Source organism: Desmodus rotundus, chromosome 5 (assembly GCF_022682495.2).
Source record: "Desmodus rotundus isolate HL8 chromosome 5, HLdesRot8A.1, whole genome shotgun sequence".
In the NCBI taxonomy this organism is placed as follows: Eukaryota; Metazoa; Chordata; class Mammalia; order Chiroptera; family Phyllostomidae; genus Desmodus; species Desmodus rotundus.
Window position 1 is genome coordinate 2,527,008 of NC_071391.1, and position 16,807 is coordinate 2,543,814.

A 16,807-nucleotide genomic window follows, 5' to 3' on the forward strand; every position below is an offset into this window, starting at 1 on the left:
TGGGGCGTGTGTGAGAAGCAATTGACTGATGTGTCTCTCACACATCATTGTTTCCCTCTCTTTTCCCGCCCTTCCCCTTTCTCTAAAAATAAATAAGTAAAATCTTTTTTAAAAATAAAAAGAAACGGGAAGTCCTTGGAGGAAGTTAAACAGAGGAGAGACACCATAAAGCGGCAATTTTCAACCCTGGTGCCCTGAGAATTTTTGAAACAGGCCATACCTGACTACTTAGGGGCACTGACCTCTTTCCCCTTAGGTTGTCGAATACAAAAATGACAACAGCCAGTACAACTAGAGCCGCCCAGTGTGAATGAATCAAAACCATACCTTTTTTTTGGTCAGATTGGCAAAAACTAGAATGTATTTTTTGGTGTGCTGCAGAATTTTAGTAAACAGTTCATGTGTGCCAGGAGAGGAAAAAGGTTGAAAATCGCTGCCGTACAAGTGCGTTGTAAAGAGAGCCCTCTGGCGGCCGTGCGGAGAATGGCTGCGAACAGGGCCCGGAGGAGCCTAGGGCAAACTGAACTGGCAAACTTGGTGGTAGCAGATAAGATGGAGAGAGGCGTGTGGACACAAGGCATTTAGACAGTTACGTGGTCACGCTTAAGAATGGACTGGGGCCCTGGCGGGGCAGCTCCATTGGTTGGAGCGTTGTCCTGATATGCCAAGGTTGTGGGTTCCATCCCTGGTCAGGGCACATACAAAAATCAGCAAATGAGCGCATCTACAGTAAGTGGAACAACAAATCAGTGTCTCTCTCTCTCTCCCCCCTGCTTCCTCATTCTCTCTAAAAATCAATCAATAAAAAAATTTTTAGCCCTGGCTGCTGTGGCTCAGTGGATTGAGTGCTGGCCTGCAGATAGGCGGTTTGATTCCTGGTCAGGGCACGTGCCTGGGTTGCAGGCCCGGTCCCCAGTAGGGGGCACAGGAGAGGCAACCACACATTGATGTTTCTCTTCCTCTCTTTCTCCCTCCCTTCCCCTCTCTCTAAAAAATAAATAAACACAATCTTTAAACAAAGATTTTTTTAAAAGAATGGACTGGGGGTGTGGGGTGGGGAGGATGTCAGGTGTCAAAGGATCATTATTTTTAAGATAAAGTCACGATTTTCATACACAAATAAAATGAACACAGGTCAAAGATTTGTTGAACATAATGAGTAAAGCAATAAGGTGTTACAACTTGTTCAAAGGAGAAGTCAAAGGAATGCTGAAGCGAATTTGCAAAAACTGGTCTATCCGCAGGGCGAGAGCCAATTGCATTGCACTAGACACAGCTAATCTGCATCTCCGTGGACGCCAGTCACCTGCATGGCTGGCTGGCTGCTGCAGGTGAACTGGCACCTCTACAGAGGTATGAAATAGTTCAGGCAAAGACAAAAGCACACCTGCCGTGGAAGCGGCTGATGATCAGAGGCCCAGGGTTCTGTGGAAAGAATGTTCAGAAGTCACGTACTATTCTAAAGTCTGAGATGGTCCCTTGCCAACAGACACTCCCAGCACCTGAGCAAATGCTCAGGTAAGGGCCTGGGGGCGGCACTCAGACAGAGGGGACACAGAGTCTTGGGTGTGGTCCCTTTGAGGGGCCTGTGGCACATCAAGGTGAGGTCCTAGAAGTCATGCTGGGGAGAGGGCTTTCCAGCTGGGGCTTGAAGCTGAGCGGGGTGAGGACAGAAGGCAGGGAGAGGTCCTCTTGCAAGGCACAGAGGTGGGACGGAATGGGGGATGCACCGGGAACAGGTCGCCTGCATCACTGCTGCAGACAGCGATGGTGTGTGCTGTCACCGAGCGAGTGCACCGTGGACCGAGGAAGCCTCCCTTTCCATGTCATCTCCCACAGGAGTCTTCAGGCACCACTGGAGACAGGAACAGGCACCGGGTCCACGGAGGCCCTGACGGCAAACCCCAGCCACTGCTTCAGTCTTCCCCTGCGTGCAGCCAGCACCCGCATCCTGGGGGGCCACGTGTCACTGGAGTAGCCCAGGGCCTGGCACGCAGCAGTGCCCAACAAGGGCTGGCCCTTCCTTGGCGCTGACAGGAGGGCAAAGCCCACGAGGCAGGCAGCCCAGCAAGGTATCGCCCCCTTACCTAAGTGCAGACAGAGGTGATCAGAGAGGCTGGGCGCCCCTCCTGAAGCCACACAGGAGTGGGCAAGACCCCAGCCCTGACCCACAGGTGTGGCCTGGGGACAGTTATCCTGAGCACCTGCTTTCACTCAGTCCTGCTCCCTGGTGCTCCACCTTCCCATCCCCTACCTCCAGTCCTACCTGTGCAAGAGCCTCACCTCAGACCCTAAGGTGAAACCTGGACCCTCAGCCAATCAGCACACTGCATTCCTCTAGCGCTGATTGGTTCAGGGGTGGGCACGTGCTCTAACTTGGTCCAATGGGACATGAGCTTCCTTCCCCGAGACAAGAAGACGCCCGCACCCACCTGGCCACTCACACCAGATGGAGGACAGGAGGAAGCGCAAGAGGTACTTCCCACTCAAATGAGTCTCCAATACAAATCCCAAAGCAAATTCTAAAAACTGATGTTAAGTTAGAAAGCCAGGACCGCAGACAATGAGAACATGATTTATGAAAGTTGACTTTTATATTGTAGGACAATATGAGTATGATTGGAAAATCCTTGTATATTTTGACAAGGAAGCTTTATAAAATAAGGTCAAAGATGAACAGAACCAGGCGTTATGAAAATCTTTTTTAAATCTCGCACATGTGCTTTGGGCTGAATTATGTCTCCCCCCACCCCCCAAATTCATTTGTTGAAGCTCTAGTGCCATTTTGGGGGCGGGGCCTTCGGGTGGTGATTAGGTTCAGGTGAGGTCAAGGCGGGTGGGGGGGGGGGCCCTTGGTGCTGGGATTTGTTCCCTATTAGAGACACGGGCGAGCTTGTGTCCCGCCCTTCTCCTTGGGCCGGCACAGCCTGAAGGCAGCTGTCCGCAAGCCAGGAACTGAGCCCTCAGGAGGGAGCCAGATCGGCCAGCCCCTGGATCTGGGACTCCTCAACCTCCAGACTGTGAGAAATAAACCCCCGTTGTTTAAGCTGCCCGTCTATGGTATTTTAGTACGGCGGCCTGGGCTGACTAATACAATATGAAAAACGTGGTTATTGCCTGGGCTGGTGTGGTTCAGTGGGTTGAGTGAGCTCCACTGTGAACTGAAAGGTCACTGGTTCGATTCCCAGTCAGGGCACATCCCTGGGTTGCGGGCCAGGTCCCCAGATGGGGGTGTGTGAGAGGTAACTAACTAATCGATATTCCTCACACTGATGTTTCTCTCCCTGTCTTTCTCCTTCCTGTCCCACTCTCTGAAGTAAAAAAATAAAATCTTTTAAAAAAGAAAAATGTAGTTATTGACATGGAAAACAACAGATGAGCTCAACTCTCAATGTACCTGGTTTTAAGGAGGAACTTGGTTAAGGAGGAACTTGGTGATTTGGAAGCCATTTCCGGGGATGGCGCAGAGTCAGAAACAGATTCAAAGCCAAAAGAAAGAAAGAAAAAAGAAAGACAGAGCCTGTACGTCATGTGGAAGACCAACCAAGAGTGCCATCTGGACGTCCCAGAGCAGAGATGCACGCGAGGTGCGGAGCGAGGCCTGAGGTCACGAAGGAGAAATTCCAGCGGCCCAAGGAGGCCGCAGCGTGCAGACCACAAGTGCTCTCCTTTCCCCAGAGTGACTAACAAGATCGAAAATGCACCTGGGACCTTCAATGGCACTGCAAACTTGCAAGGAGAGAGAAGCTATAAAACCTGCCAGCATGATGCCCTGGCCCAGGGGATGGGGTGCCGGCCTGCCAACCCAAAGGTCACCAGTCCGATTCCCAGTCAGGGCACAGGCCTGGGTTGCGGGCCAGGTCCCCAGTTGGGGGTGGGGGGGGGCAACTGATCTACGGAGCTCTCGCACATCGATGTTTCTCTCCCTCCCTCTCCATCGCCCTAAAAATAACTAAATAAGCCACCAGCAGGAAAAAGACAGACAGCTTGCAAAAGGACAGTGAGCCTCACTGCAGCGCTGCCCTCCGCCCACAGGCCACTGGAAGACAATGGGCCACGGTCATCAATGTGATGAGGGAGAACACCTGTCAGCCTGCGATGCCGGGAACCGTGTTCCCAGCGGCTTGTCATAGGTGCTTAGAGTAACGGCCCTTGTGGGCACTGTCTCAGAACCTGTGCGTTTGGAGACGAGGCCCTCACAGAGGTCATCAAGGTTAAGTCAGGTTATAAGGGCAGGGCCCTGGTGTCCTTATTAGAAGAGGAAGAGACGCAGGGATGTGCCCAGACAGAAAAAAGGACGCGTGTGGACACGTGATGGAGAAGACAGCCATCTGCAAGCCGGGAGCAGCAGCCTCAGGAGAAATGGGCCCTGTCAGTACCTTGACCTTGGAAGGTCCAGCCCCCAGGACTGTGAAGAAATAAATATCACAGTGCTTTGTTGGGGCAGAAAGAGCCGTGGCCTCGCCTCTGGTATGTGGTCAGGTCAGGCTCCTGTAACAGAGTACCACAGACTGAGGGGCTTTTTATTTTTATTTTTAATTTATTTTTAGGGAGAGGGGAAGGGAAGGAGAAAGGGAGAGAAACGTCAGTGTGTGGTTGCCTCTCGCCTGCCCCCCACTGGGGACAACCCACAGCCCAGCCATGTGCCCTGACTGGGAACTGAACTGGTGACCCTTTGGTTCTCAGGCCGGCGCTCAGTCCACAGAGCCACACCATCTGGGTCCAACTGGTTATTTTAAAGCAAATCCTAGCCCTGGCCATTGTGGTTCAGTTGGTTAGTGTTGTCCCATAAACCAAAAGGTTGTGGGTTCAATTCCCGGTCAGGGCACATCCCTGGGTTGCAGGTTTGGTCCCCAGTCAGGGTGTGTGCAAGAGGCAACCAGTGGATGTTTCTCTCTCATATCGATGTTTCTCTTCCTCTCTCTCTCTCCGCCTTCCCCCTCTCTAAAATCAATGATCATGGCCATGGGTAGGGATAAAAACAAAAAAGACAAAGCAAATCCCAGAGGTAGCTTCGTTCCACAGTTCCCCAGGTGCCTGCCCTTTCTGTTGTGGCCATAGTGGTCCCCGTGGCCCATCAACCCACACTGTCCACGGCCTTCGCAGCAGAAACGGGGGCATGGAAGGGTTTGACTGACAACTCTGACTTCGCTGCCGGGAGGTTGGGAGAGGGGAGGGGCGGGAGTGCTAAAACTCGTCCCACCCCAGAGAAGCCAGCAGGCCGTGGCTGAAGCAGATGAACGGGTGAACGGAGAGGCCACACGAAGCATGTGTGACAGCATCAGGAAGCACAGAGAGGGACCCCCTGAGAGCGGCCCCACCTGCACCAGAGAGCGCAGGCCGCAGGCGCAGGGCGGGGCCCTGGCGTTGGACGTCACGTGGTGCTGGCGCCTGCGCTCTGTTGGCGTATCCACAATTGCATCCTTCAGCCCAGTCGGTCGTGCCAGGCTGCAATTCCAGATACATCACTTTTAGCTAATTAAAAACATAAAGAAGCTTATTTACACTTATTTTACTTTTTCATTAAAAACATTAAATTGCTTCCATTTAAATTAATGAGAACATTTTATGTTACCCGAGGACAAGGACAATGGAGTTTTAAGCCGAGGAGTCATGGCTTCCAACTGCCCCTGGTTGAGAGTAAAGCACTGCATTCTGTCGTCTTCAGCACACCCAGGGCCACGCTGTGTATTCGGCCGACCCCGTGCATGGAGGCGCGTCGGCCCCACTGTGCCCGACGCCAGCCACCCTTCATCGCACACATGCTGTCCACTGCGCAGGAATAAAGTCCTCAGTCCCCAGGATGTGGCACAGGCCTCCCCAAAGCCAGTGCTCCCGACTACCCTGCGGCCTCCAGCGCAACGCGGGGGTGGGGGGCGGTGCACAGGGGACGTTCCCAGCGTAGCCTCCTTGGGCAGAATTAGCTTCCTTCCGTCTAGCTTCCTTCCGTCTCCCCCCTCTCCCCCGTCTCCCCCGCCCTCAAAGGGCGGGGCCTTCAGTGCGTGATGGTGACGTTGCTTCCTAGCCCAGCAGCCCCACACCAACACCATCGGCCAGCGGGTGCTCTGCACACTCGCGTGTGACCAACCGTCCCCGAAGTCAAGCTCATTGCCCGCCAAGGGGCATTCCACTTTAACGCATCCTCTGCTTTCCCCTGGGCGGCCTCTGCCCCACGCGTGACGGTGCAGTGGCCCAAACACTGGCCTCACAAAGATGTCTCCGTCCAAATCCGCGGGACCCAGGGATGTGACTTTATTTGGAAAGGGGGTCTTTGCAGATGCAATTAAAGATGTTGCGATGCGATTGTCCTGGCCGGACCATTGACAGGTGTTCTTCTAAGAGACAAAGGACAACACACTGAGGACAGACCACGTGAAGGCAGAGGCAGAGACTGGAGGCAAGTAGCCACCGTCTAAAGCTGGAGAAAGGCACGGACGGCGCCCACCCCAGAGCCTCCGGGGAACCAACCCTGCCTTCTCCCCATAGTGTGTGACTGCAGTGGGCGGGCCAAGTGTGCTAACAGCAGCCCTTGCGAAGGTGCACAGGGTCAAGGACACAAGCGAGCAAAATCACCAGCTGCTCAGTCTCACCAAGGAGTTCAGCTAAGGAAACAAGGGTCTGAGACTCTCAGAAACGCACTGACGCGCCGGTAGTCCCACCAGCAGCAAAAGCCGCAGGTGGACATCACCCTCCTGTCTGTCAAGGACCCGGGGACCCGGGCCTGGCCCGTCCCTGGACTGGGACAGGACTTAGGGAGCAGATACCAAAGAACAGAACCCCAACCCCACACTTTCCTTAAGAGGGACAATGTGAAACTGGAGTCGAGAAACCTCAGCACAGCAACCCCGTGGTGAAGAGCCTGACCAGGGCTTTCCTGGTGGGAGGGGCCACCCCAGCATGATCACAGCGGCCCTCGGGGGCTGTCCCACCCTGCTCCGGGCAGGCCCAGGACAGGTAATGAGACAAGCAGGCCTACAGGGGATGGCTAGCGAGTGACCCCAGACAAGCAAAACCTCGGGACATCTTACCGTCTGGGTTTTTCTCAATGGACTTTTTAAAAGCATCAGCGAAATCACAGAATCAAGTTTTAAGGAAGCGCATGCATGTTAGCGACACAATGATGGCGTGTTTGCTGACGTGCTTGTTCCAGGAGCGGTGGTGCACCCCAGGCTGGCCTGGCCTCAGTCAGGCAAAGCCACACATCAGGGGACGAGGCCGGGAAGCACTCCGCGGCTTTCAACCTCACCCCTGCCCTAGCTCTGAGAACTGGAAGATACCCCAAGTGAGGCGCCCCCGCTTTGAACCGGAAGCTGGGCACGCGCAGGGGCCAGAGTGCAAAGCACTTGGTTCCCTGGGGGCTGAGCCCCGACAGAAACGAGCCGGAACGCGTCAACCACGTAAAGCAAGCCTGCGTCCTTCCGTAGAGAAGTCCGGCAGCTCTGGAGGGACAGACGGGAGCATGGAACCAAGGCGACCAGACCAGTGCCCACCCAACACACCCCTGGGAGGAGGGGAACGCCAGCCACCAGCTTTGTGCGTCCCCAGACCTGAAGATGCGCTGGGGAGGAAGGGACACACTGCCCATTCGGCCAAAGCATCAGCAGCCCCCGCACTGCCCTCCCCACCACCCACAGTGCCCAGTGCCCCATGGGGAGGCAGCTTGCAGCCCTTCCCAGGGGGTGGGCCAGGGGCACACTCCCGCCCCGCTGCCACGCTGCATGGGCACGCGACTCAGGAACTGCTTTGCACTGTCAGAACAGCAGGCTCCCTGGTTCCCAGGGGCCACACATCAGGAAGAACAGAGCTCAGGTGCCACCGTGCGATTGTGCAGGGGTGAGCGGAGACGGGTGTGCACACGCTCTCTCCCCAGTTTTCTCGGCCACGGAGAACTGCCCTCAGCCACCTGTCTGTGGACGGCGGCCTACGTCAGGGCCGGGCTCCTGCCAGGACCAATGGGACCACATCTGGGCCCCCAGAGCTGGGGGCAGGGACCACCTGGCCTTCCTGTGGATGATACCTGGCCCTACTTCCACCCTCCACCTTTTTTATCCCATCATGAGATTTCCTCCTGGGGACAGGGCACCTATGCGCCAGCCCGGAGCAGACGGCCGCTCTTCACAGCGCGGTGACAGCCGGCTCTGGCTCTGGAGTGGCAGTGGGAACTCCTCAGTACTTTATTAAAAGAAAGCAATAAATAACACTGTGACAAAAAGGATTCAAAAGTAGGCTGTACACTTTGTTACAGAATCAGGAAGTTCACAAAGGATTAATAGAAAAACAGAGGTGACTGGTGAGTTGTACAAGCCCTGGAAGCGGAAAGCACATGTGAAGACACGTGTCCGTCTGTCCCTGCTGTGGCTGCACGAGGACGAAGGTGCCGTGGTCTGCACGCCGCCCCGCTGGCTTCAACTCACCGCTTAGAAAGTAAAAGTGCCACCTGGCCACTCGGACCATCCGAAACGGCTACATCATAAAATCTAAAAACATATGACTGGGTCCATCCTTAAAACATGTTTTCAAACAAATGTAAAAAGGTGATTTAAAAAAAGTAAGGCCTTTATTATTCTCAGGATCTCCTGAGTCCCCTCTGCGCCCCGAGGCCTCTGCGTTGACCGTGCATCCCTCTGGGGCTGGTCCTCACACGGGGGTCTGCGGGGAGAGCAGAGGCCCCAGGCTCCCCAACCTGCTGCTTCTCGTACAGCTGAGACCTGCCCTGGCTCGCAGCTTCAGCCCGTCACTGACGCGAGCCCTGCCAGTCCGCAGAGCCAGCTGGGGGGGACGAGCCGGGCCGCATGATGGCGCTGGTATCCTGGTAACGCTGTCACAGTCCAGGCGAGAAGCTGGTCTGACACCAGATGTGTTCACGCTGCGGGTAAAGCATTTCTTCACAAAGTACAGTAAGGTCAGCCTTAAAGTCCAGCAGTAACTGCTGGAAATCAGGCCTGTGCGTTACAGAGTGATTGTTATGTAGCGAGGTTACGTTCCAAGAGGACGATGCACTGGGTCGGGATGATTTTACAAACGCGGTAAAATCCTTTGCTCTGTCGTGGTTTATTATTAAAAAATTAAGCAATGATAATTACAGTAAATGCATAATTTACAAAAGCCCTGTGTTTGTCCATAGGATTTATACATACAAGCATTACAGTACATTCATCTGAGAGACTAAAATTAGACGTAAGAACAAGAATTGACTTGAAAGGATATTTATAGCCTGGATATACATGAAAAAGTAAGTAACTATATAAATGAAGGCATAAGTTTACATAAATATAAGAAACATTAAATTCTAAAATATTTTCTTTACGGGAGTCACTAATTAAAAACTCTGTAATAAAATATCTCAGGGTCCATATAACAAGTACGAGCAGGCTGCAGATCCGCTGAGCCGCGCGCGTCACCTGTAGAAGTAGTGCGGGTAAACTGGAAGGAAACAGGGAGGCGGTGTGAGCGCGCCCGCTGGGAGGAGTGGCCCGCGACGCCCCGCCCCAGCGCGCAGGCTGCCGCCGCCACAGTGCTCCAACCAGGCTCACAAAACAGCAAGGGCTGCGTGTCACCAAGGATGCTCCTTGACTAAATTTTGTCCAAAAGTCGCCAATTAAAAAAGAAGACAAGTCCAACGCACTACTCCGGCTGACACAGGACAGCAGCGCAGAGCAGCACCCCCGAGCCCACAGGGCGGCGGGCCCCTCAGGAGCTCATCTTGGTGACGGCAGCGCAGTTCTGTCACTCGTCTCGCTCGAGACTGTGTACCCACGCAGAGCCCTCCAGCACGGAGGTGCGGGGACTAAATCGGCACTCACCCCCATGCCACAGTGCCCAGGCCGGAGCCTGGTGCTCTGAGCGCGTGGCGGCAGCGTCTGCCTCCCCACCCCACAGGACACTAGCAGACGCGGGAAAGGGGCCAGCGGTCCAGGTTTAAAGACAAAGTGGGGGTGCACTTTGTCCCCTCAGAAAACGAGGGTGCGCTGGCCCCTCCGGTTGCCTGCAAGCACACGACACCAGAGTCCCCTTAGCGGGTGCGCAGCGGCCGTGCGTCTGCTGTCTTCGCTCCCTGGGTTACCGCAGCCAGTGGCGCTGCCTGGCCGCCACGCCGCACTCCACGCTGGCTGCGGGGCGACACACCGCTCTCTACTCACCCGCAGGGGCCTCAGCAGGAGTACGTCCTGACTGTCGCGGAGTCCAGCCGCTGCGTCCCCGACACACTGCCTGCTGCGACACCCGCGGAGGGGGAGGGGAGAGCGTGCAAACACAGCATGCAGTTAGTTCAGCCGACACAAGAGGCCCGGGCGCACGCGCGCACACCTACCGCAGCACCTGCCGAGGGCTCCGAGGGTGCTCAGAGTGCGGCTGGACGAGCCAAGAGACCACCCAGGGGTCGCCAAGCACAGGGCCCCCAAGTGGCACCCCACCTCCCGAGCAGCCCTGGGAGTCACGCCAGTTAACTGCAGAAGAGCCACGAGGCGCCCACAGGTGTAAGACAGTGTCACCATGCGCGTCTCTGCACGTGGCAGCTGCTCATTGTGGGGCCTGGTCTCTCCCGGACTGTCAGGGGGAGCAGAGCAATCGGCCCTCCTCAGCCTCACACTCGGGCTCTGTCAGATCGGGGATGGGAGGAGGGGGTGCAGACTCAGGGGTGGCATGAGAGCGGACCGGAGAGGGGAGGGACCCTGCCCAGCCCCCTCTCCACACATGCTCTCCCCTGCGAGGCCTCACGAGCAGTCTAAGGGGCCTCAGGGCTGTGGTTTTGGGGCAAGGGCTAGAGGACAATGGCAAATCAGGGAGACCGAAGCCCAGTCCCAGTTTCTAGGGGAGACAGTGCGCTCCCCAACTGGCTGGCAGAGACACACGCACCGCAGGCCCAGCAGACGTGCACCAGGATCCGCTATGGACCACACAGGAAGCTGTGTGGCGGGGCCATGGTCCTAGCCACACATCTGTCGGGCACACCGGGAACACCCATCACGGGCGTTCTACCGTGGGTCAGGAAAGGACGTTGAGACCGCTGGGGCTGCTGGCGGGAGTGGCCAGCTCTACAGGCCCAGTTCTAGGAGCCCAGGAGGCCGCTGCACTCACCCCGCACACTTATTTAAAAGCCACGGACACAGTCCACATTACCGGGTTTATGCCTTACTTACCATACAGGGTAGGAAGGCATCTTCCACACAATACACTCCCTATACCTTTTCCTAGGAACACACACACACACACACACACACACGTTTTTATCTTTACCCAAGAACACTTTTCCCCACTGCTTTCAGAGAGACAGGGAGAAAGGAGGAAAGAGAGAGAGAAACATGGGTGCAAGAGAAGCACCGACTGGCTGGCTCCTGTACGCGCCCCGACGGGACGGAGCCCACAATCTGGGCGTGGGCCGTGACCAGGAGTGAACCTTCGAACTTCCAGCTACAGGACGAGGCTCCGACCACCTGAACTGCGCTGGCCAGGACTCCAGAAACGTTTCCGATCAGGCTGCACTCTAGTCTCAACACTGCTGGTACCACCGAGCAGGAAGACGGGAGGTGTGATGAGGAGAACGGAAACGAAGCGATGTGGAAACTAAGGGAGCACTCAGACCAATAAGCAGAAGGCTAAGTAACAGATAAAATTTGCAAGTGTTATCTGTGTACTCCTTAAAAGAAAGCTAGTACTTTTCAAAAAGTTACTGGCTTCCCCTCATTAAGCACATCACTGAGCTCTGCCAGAGACGCAGCTTCTGCATGAAGCCGCTGCCCTGTGAGCCCCTCGGCACAGGCGTCCGGGGCCACACAGGCTCCACGGAAACATGCTCTTCTCTTCTCGCGGGCAAGTGAGGCCGACCCTCCAAACCACTCCCGGGAGGGGCTGGTACCGTGACAAACGGCAAAACCCCCACCGGTGCCATGTGTGGCCTTCTGGGGCCTACTCCTGAGAGCAGAGGCCCTTGTGACAGGAACGTGACCACAGTGGCCGTGCCAGGCCGGACACGTTCCAGGGGAGTGACGGGATGGCCTGTTTAACCATCGCTCCAGGCCGGCACCCCAAAGTGGCAGAGGCAGACCCTGCCTGCCGTCAAGTGGGGGCAGCCAAAGCCGAGAGGCCTGTGGGTAAACCACAGCCAGCTTGTCACCAGCGCTGTCCTCAGAGCACAGAGCTGTCTGAGGCCAAGCCACAGGCCTGGCTGCCACCCAGGGACGACCGTGAGGGTCGCTTCTGTGCTCGTCTCTGTCCCTGACACAGAGTGACACGAGCGGGTCACAGCAGGAACGGAGCCAGAAAGCAGAGGCAGAGCTCCTGGACGGGGACTCGGCCCCCGTCCCAGTGCGGGGAGGACCTGTGTGTCAGGGAAGGGTGAGAGGCCACCACACACCTATCTCTACGAGGGTGGGGCCGCCCAGTGCACCGAGGACACGCAGTGAGCAGCGGCATCAGTTGGAAGAACAGGAACATTCCACCAGAGGAAACTTCAAAAAATCTCTGTTACTGTTAAACTTTTATAAACAGACATTAGGGTTAATTTTAAGACATTTAAGCCCGGGCATGCAACAGGACTCAAAAACCTCGTAACGCCTTCAACAGGCCATTCTGGATCACGCTGCAGGCGCCAGCGGCTCCGGCTGCCCATAGGGGGCTGGGCAGCGTGAGGCCCACGTACCGTCCAGCTGCATCTTCTTTGGCTGCATGGAGGGCGAGGACAGCGAGGAGGGGACCCGGAAGTTTGCGGGGAGAGTCTCTGCTGAGCCGGCTGCCAAGCCACGCACATCCTTTGGTCTGAACTTTTTCCTCCAGGAAGGGGCTCTCCTGAAGCTTTTGTCGTCTTCCTGGGACATTGAAGGACAGAGACCAAATAACCATGCAGTCAAGGACGAGAAGGCACAGTCGGGTTACCAGCCCTTCACACTGATGGCCGAACTCATGGTCCCTTTTTCGGTCACTTGTCTGTAAACCCGGCTTGACGGCCCCGTGACTTCCCGACTCCTCGGGGGCCCAGATGCAGGGCCCTGGGGTGGCGCCCAGGGCAGCTCTGATGGGGCGAGAACTGGGGCGGTCCTGGCCACCGGGACACCCTCCTCCTCTCTGTCACCACACCTCAACTTCTCACTTCTCGTCTGGCAAGAACCACCTCCTTCCTGAGAGAGAAGGTCTTGTCACTTCTCTACAAGTAACTGTCCAGCTGTAAATAACTGTCTTACACTGGGACAGCCAGCAAGTGCTACCGACTCAAATTTTCTTAACAGCCAATGAAGAGAGCAATAAATTCCAGTGTAGGAATGAATGGGTCAGGGTTTTGTAGAAGGAGGAATTAACGTTTTTGGTTTTCTTAATGGACTTCCGCAACAGCCTCCCAAAGCTCAGGGGCCCGCACTGGGACAGGACAGCCAGCTGTCCCCACTGTGCAGCTGAGGGACAGAACTCCGGTCTCAGGCCATGACCGCTGTTTTATGAAAAACATTTCAGAGGGGTATCAAAACTTAAATAGCAAAAATTAAAAACAAAACCCTACCTTAGTGAAAGTAGTTTCTTAACAGCTCATTTGTTAAAGACATCTCAAGAACCAAGCCCGGCCTATACAGTGAAACCACCCCCATCAGGGAGGGTACGCTGCCTCCCTCGGAGGCTCACGCAGGGACGGGCAGTGCATGCGGGTTCAAAAGGCGTCAGGCTGGAAACTTACTTCACTGAACCGTCGGTCAGTCCCCAGGACCAAAAGGTTGTTAAACTCTCTTTCCAGGACAGCTCGCGCCTGCAACCACAAAGCAACACCCAGACCCCAGTCTGACCTGTAGGACGTCAACGCGTCACAACTGCTCTTCCAGCCAGGACTTAAAAAACCCCTGTAAAGAGCTGAGTGCCCTGAGCCAGGGCTTCAACGTGGGGCCCGTGGTCCCTTGGAAACGGCATTCAAAAAAGCACGCTGTGCGGGCTGGTGCTGGCAGGGGGTGTGGGGCGGATGGGCAAAGGACATACGATCTTCTGCCGAAGAAAACCTTTCCTGCTTCTGAAATGAGCCCTCGGGTCAGAAAGGGCGAGCCCAGGAGCAGTCCCCCTCCCACTGGAGAACAGGACTGATGCAGCTCAGGTGCGCGTGCGGAGTGACAAGGGTCCTGTTGTTCTGTTTCTCACGAGACTCTCACAATTGCCACAGAAACCAGAGCAGGACCGACAAAAACAGCAAGAGCTGAGTCCCGCCGAGTCATCGCATTGCGCGTAAGGCACAGAAAGACACAGCGAGCTGTCTGCGGAGTTGGTCTGTTCTGCCCCCACGCAAACCCCTCGAGGGGCATCTCGGCCCGAGAGCCAGGGCCCGGGCGGGGCGGAGGCCCGGGCAGGGCGGAGGCCCGGGCAGGCGTTACCTGGGTGTTCTGCGTGGGGATCTGCAACAGCAGGGCCAGCACGCTGAAGTCGAAGGTCTCGTCCAAGGCCATGAGCGCGCCGTGCACCCCACTCTCCAGGAGGTTGTTGGCGTACTCTTTCAGACCGATGGACAGCACCCAGCGGATCACACGGTCGTTGCTCCACACGAGCACGTCTGCGGGGGACAGACACAGGGACACCAGTGACCTCCGGAGGCTGTCTTCACCGCACGTCCCCCGGAGCACAGGGCAAGGACTCCTACACTGACGTGGGCCCTTCAGACCCTGGCCGCACGCAAGCGCAAACGCTGCGCAGTGATGACAGCCGCCTGCTGCCCCGAGACACTGGCGCCTGGCGGGCCTCCAGGCTCAGGAGGCCTCCCCTCAGCACCTGATCTTCAGTGACCCGAGGGCAGCTGTTCCGCACATCTGACGTCCAGAGGACAGAAAAGGGCGGCTCCCGGGAGTGGACGCCAACAGGACAGACAAGGGTTTGCGCGCCCAGCAGGGGCCCACGCGGCTCACACCGAGGACACAGGAAAGATTCCTCCGTCGCCACAGGGTCCGCCCAGTACACACCTCGCTTGGCGCAGCTCAAGCCTCTCACCTGTGGTCCTGAAGCCTTTTCTCTCATCTCGTTTTAAAAAGAGAGAAACTTGAAGATACTCTCTAGTGCACTAGAAATTTGGGGGACAGATCTTATGCAAAACAATAATCACTAAACTCACTCTAAAAACCCCTCTAAAACACAGAGATGATCGCCCACTACGTTCAAAGGCAGCTTTTGCCAACTGTGAAACACGGGAAGTGGGCAGGGAGAAGGGGGAGACAGGCTCACCCACGTTGAGTCCTGAAGCCTGTGGTGGACACGGGACCCACACAGAGTACATGCCAGCTCGCGGCTGCGCCCGGGGCCCACATTAACTCACACATGGCTAGACTGTCCCTTCCACACCATGTCCCCACATACACTTTCAACCTCCGTTTCTTCCTCAGGAAGAGCTGGGGACAGCAGCCCTTACAGGGCTGTGATGAGGGTTAAATCAATTAACCCAGAACGGAGGAGCGCCCTGGTCTCCCCTCCCCACCTGCTTCCCTCGGGAAATGCCTCTGCCTTCCCCCCACTGCGCCCTCCAGCCCTGCTGACGGGTCCGCTCCACGCTGCCCCCTCGACCCAGGCAGCAGGGCCCCGCTCAGTCCTGTGCTTCAGTCCTTGGGTCCGAGGCTGGAGCGGCACTCACCCCTCAGCCTGGTGAGCGACAAGAGCAGGCTCTTGCCCACCCTGCCCTGGGGCGCTGACAGCGCTTCCAAGTGACAAGGCGCCTGTGGCCGCAGAGCCAGCGAACCGCAGGGCACATACCTCGGGCCAGCACAGGGAACCAGGCCGCCCCGAGAACTTGAAAGGCCCCGACTCACCCACCCCCCGAACGACGCCACCCCTCCACTTAGAGCCTTTCCCGATTGTGTTTCAAACAGGAAATCGAGGAGGCTGCGACCCACTGGGAAGCAGAGAGAAGCTAAATCAATTAGACATAATGTACTAGCCTTTTATTTCGTTCTGGCTTTCTTCTCTTTTTCTTTCCAGTTCTTTTCGGTCATAATTTAACCTTCGCAGGCACATAATTCCACACTGGAAACTGTTTCTATTTATTAAAAAAAATAATGATAACCGTTAAAAGCGATCAGACACGGCAACAGCCCGAAGGCCCCGCCGAGCAGGAGGCCGCGGCCGGCGCACCTGTGGAAGCTGTCCACCATCTTGAGCTGCCCGCGCAGGTCCTTCTTGGCCAGGTGGTCCAGCATGCGCGCGTCCACCAGGCACTCCATGAAGTAGCTGCGGTACTGCGGGAGGCCCAGGCTGGGCAGCCACTCGTTGCCGATCCACTCGTGGTTCATGTCCCCGTAGGCGAGCGTCTGCTTTCAACGATTGGGGACGGTCAGTTCAGAGGGACCCGTGGGAGGGGCCCCAAGAGCAGCTCACACACCCTGAAACTGGGTGTCTACTCTATGACTCAGTCCCGAAGTCTCAACTACCCTGCGGACGACAGTCTTCTTCATAATTTCCAAATAGTTTGCTCTCCTATTAACTCCCTTTCCAATTTGCTAGTAAAACTTGACACGGAAAGAATCACGTGATCAGACACCTGCCACTCGTCTGCGCTTACAAACTTAACCTGCCTACCGCACCAGGGCAGCACCGGGACTGGCCGCCGGCCGCCGCTCTGGGACAGCGTCGCGTACAACGACGCAACGCCGGAGATGGCCGCGGCTCATGAACAAGTTTGAAGGACCAACCCAACTCCATCATTAAACATCTCTGCAGCTGGTTTTAATTTTATTCTTAACACCCCCCCCCCTAAATTTCCTTAATGAAACTTATTATGTTAATTTCAAAACCAGTTAAAAAAGTGAGTTAAAATAGTATCAAAAGGAGAGAGAAGAGCAAGAGTTGATGGGCTGGAAGGAGGAGC

At 56.0% G+C, this 16,807-nt stretch overlaps 1 protein-coding gene across 9 annotated transcripts in view; it reads right to left on the reverse strand.

Moving 5' to 3' along the window:
• Positions 1-9,032: 9,032 nt before the first annotated feature.
• PPFIA1 (PTPRF interacting protein alpha 1) overlaps positions 9,033-16,807 on the reverse strand; it is a 74,840-nt gene continuing 67,065 nt past the window's right edge. For 6 of the 9 annotated variants that reach the window (XM_053924080.1, XM_053924084.1, XM_053924078.1 and 3 more), the window contains 7 exons: positions 16,075-16,250; positions 15,882-15,979; positions 14,337-14,512; positions 13,658-13,726; positions 12,638-12,803; positions 10,140-10,212; positions 9,033-9,423 (listed from right to left, as the gene is read on the reverse strand). In XM_053924080.1, the coding sequence (XP_053780055.1) occupies positions 10,151-10,212; positions 12,638-12,803; positions 13,658-13,726; positions 14,337-14,512; positions 15,882-15,979; positions 16,075-16,250 (747 nt within the window). In that variant the 3' untranslated portion in view covers positions 9,033-9,423; positions 10,140-10,150. The remainder of the gene's footprint in view (positions 9,424-10,139; positions 10,213-12,637; positions 12,804-13,657; positions 13,727-14,336; positions 14,513-15,881; positions 15,980-16,074; positions 16,251-16,807) is intronic. The other 3 variants (XM_053924081.1, XM_053924083.1, XM_053924076.1) reach the window with 1 other exon arrangement.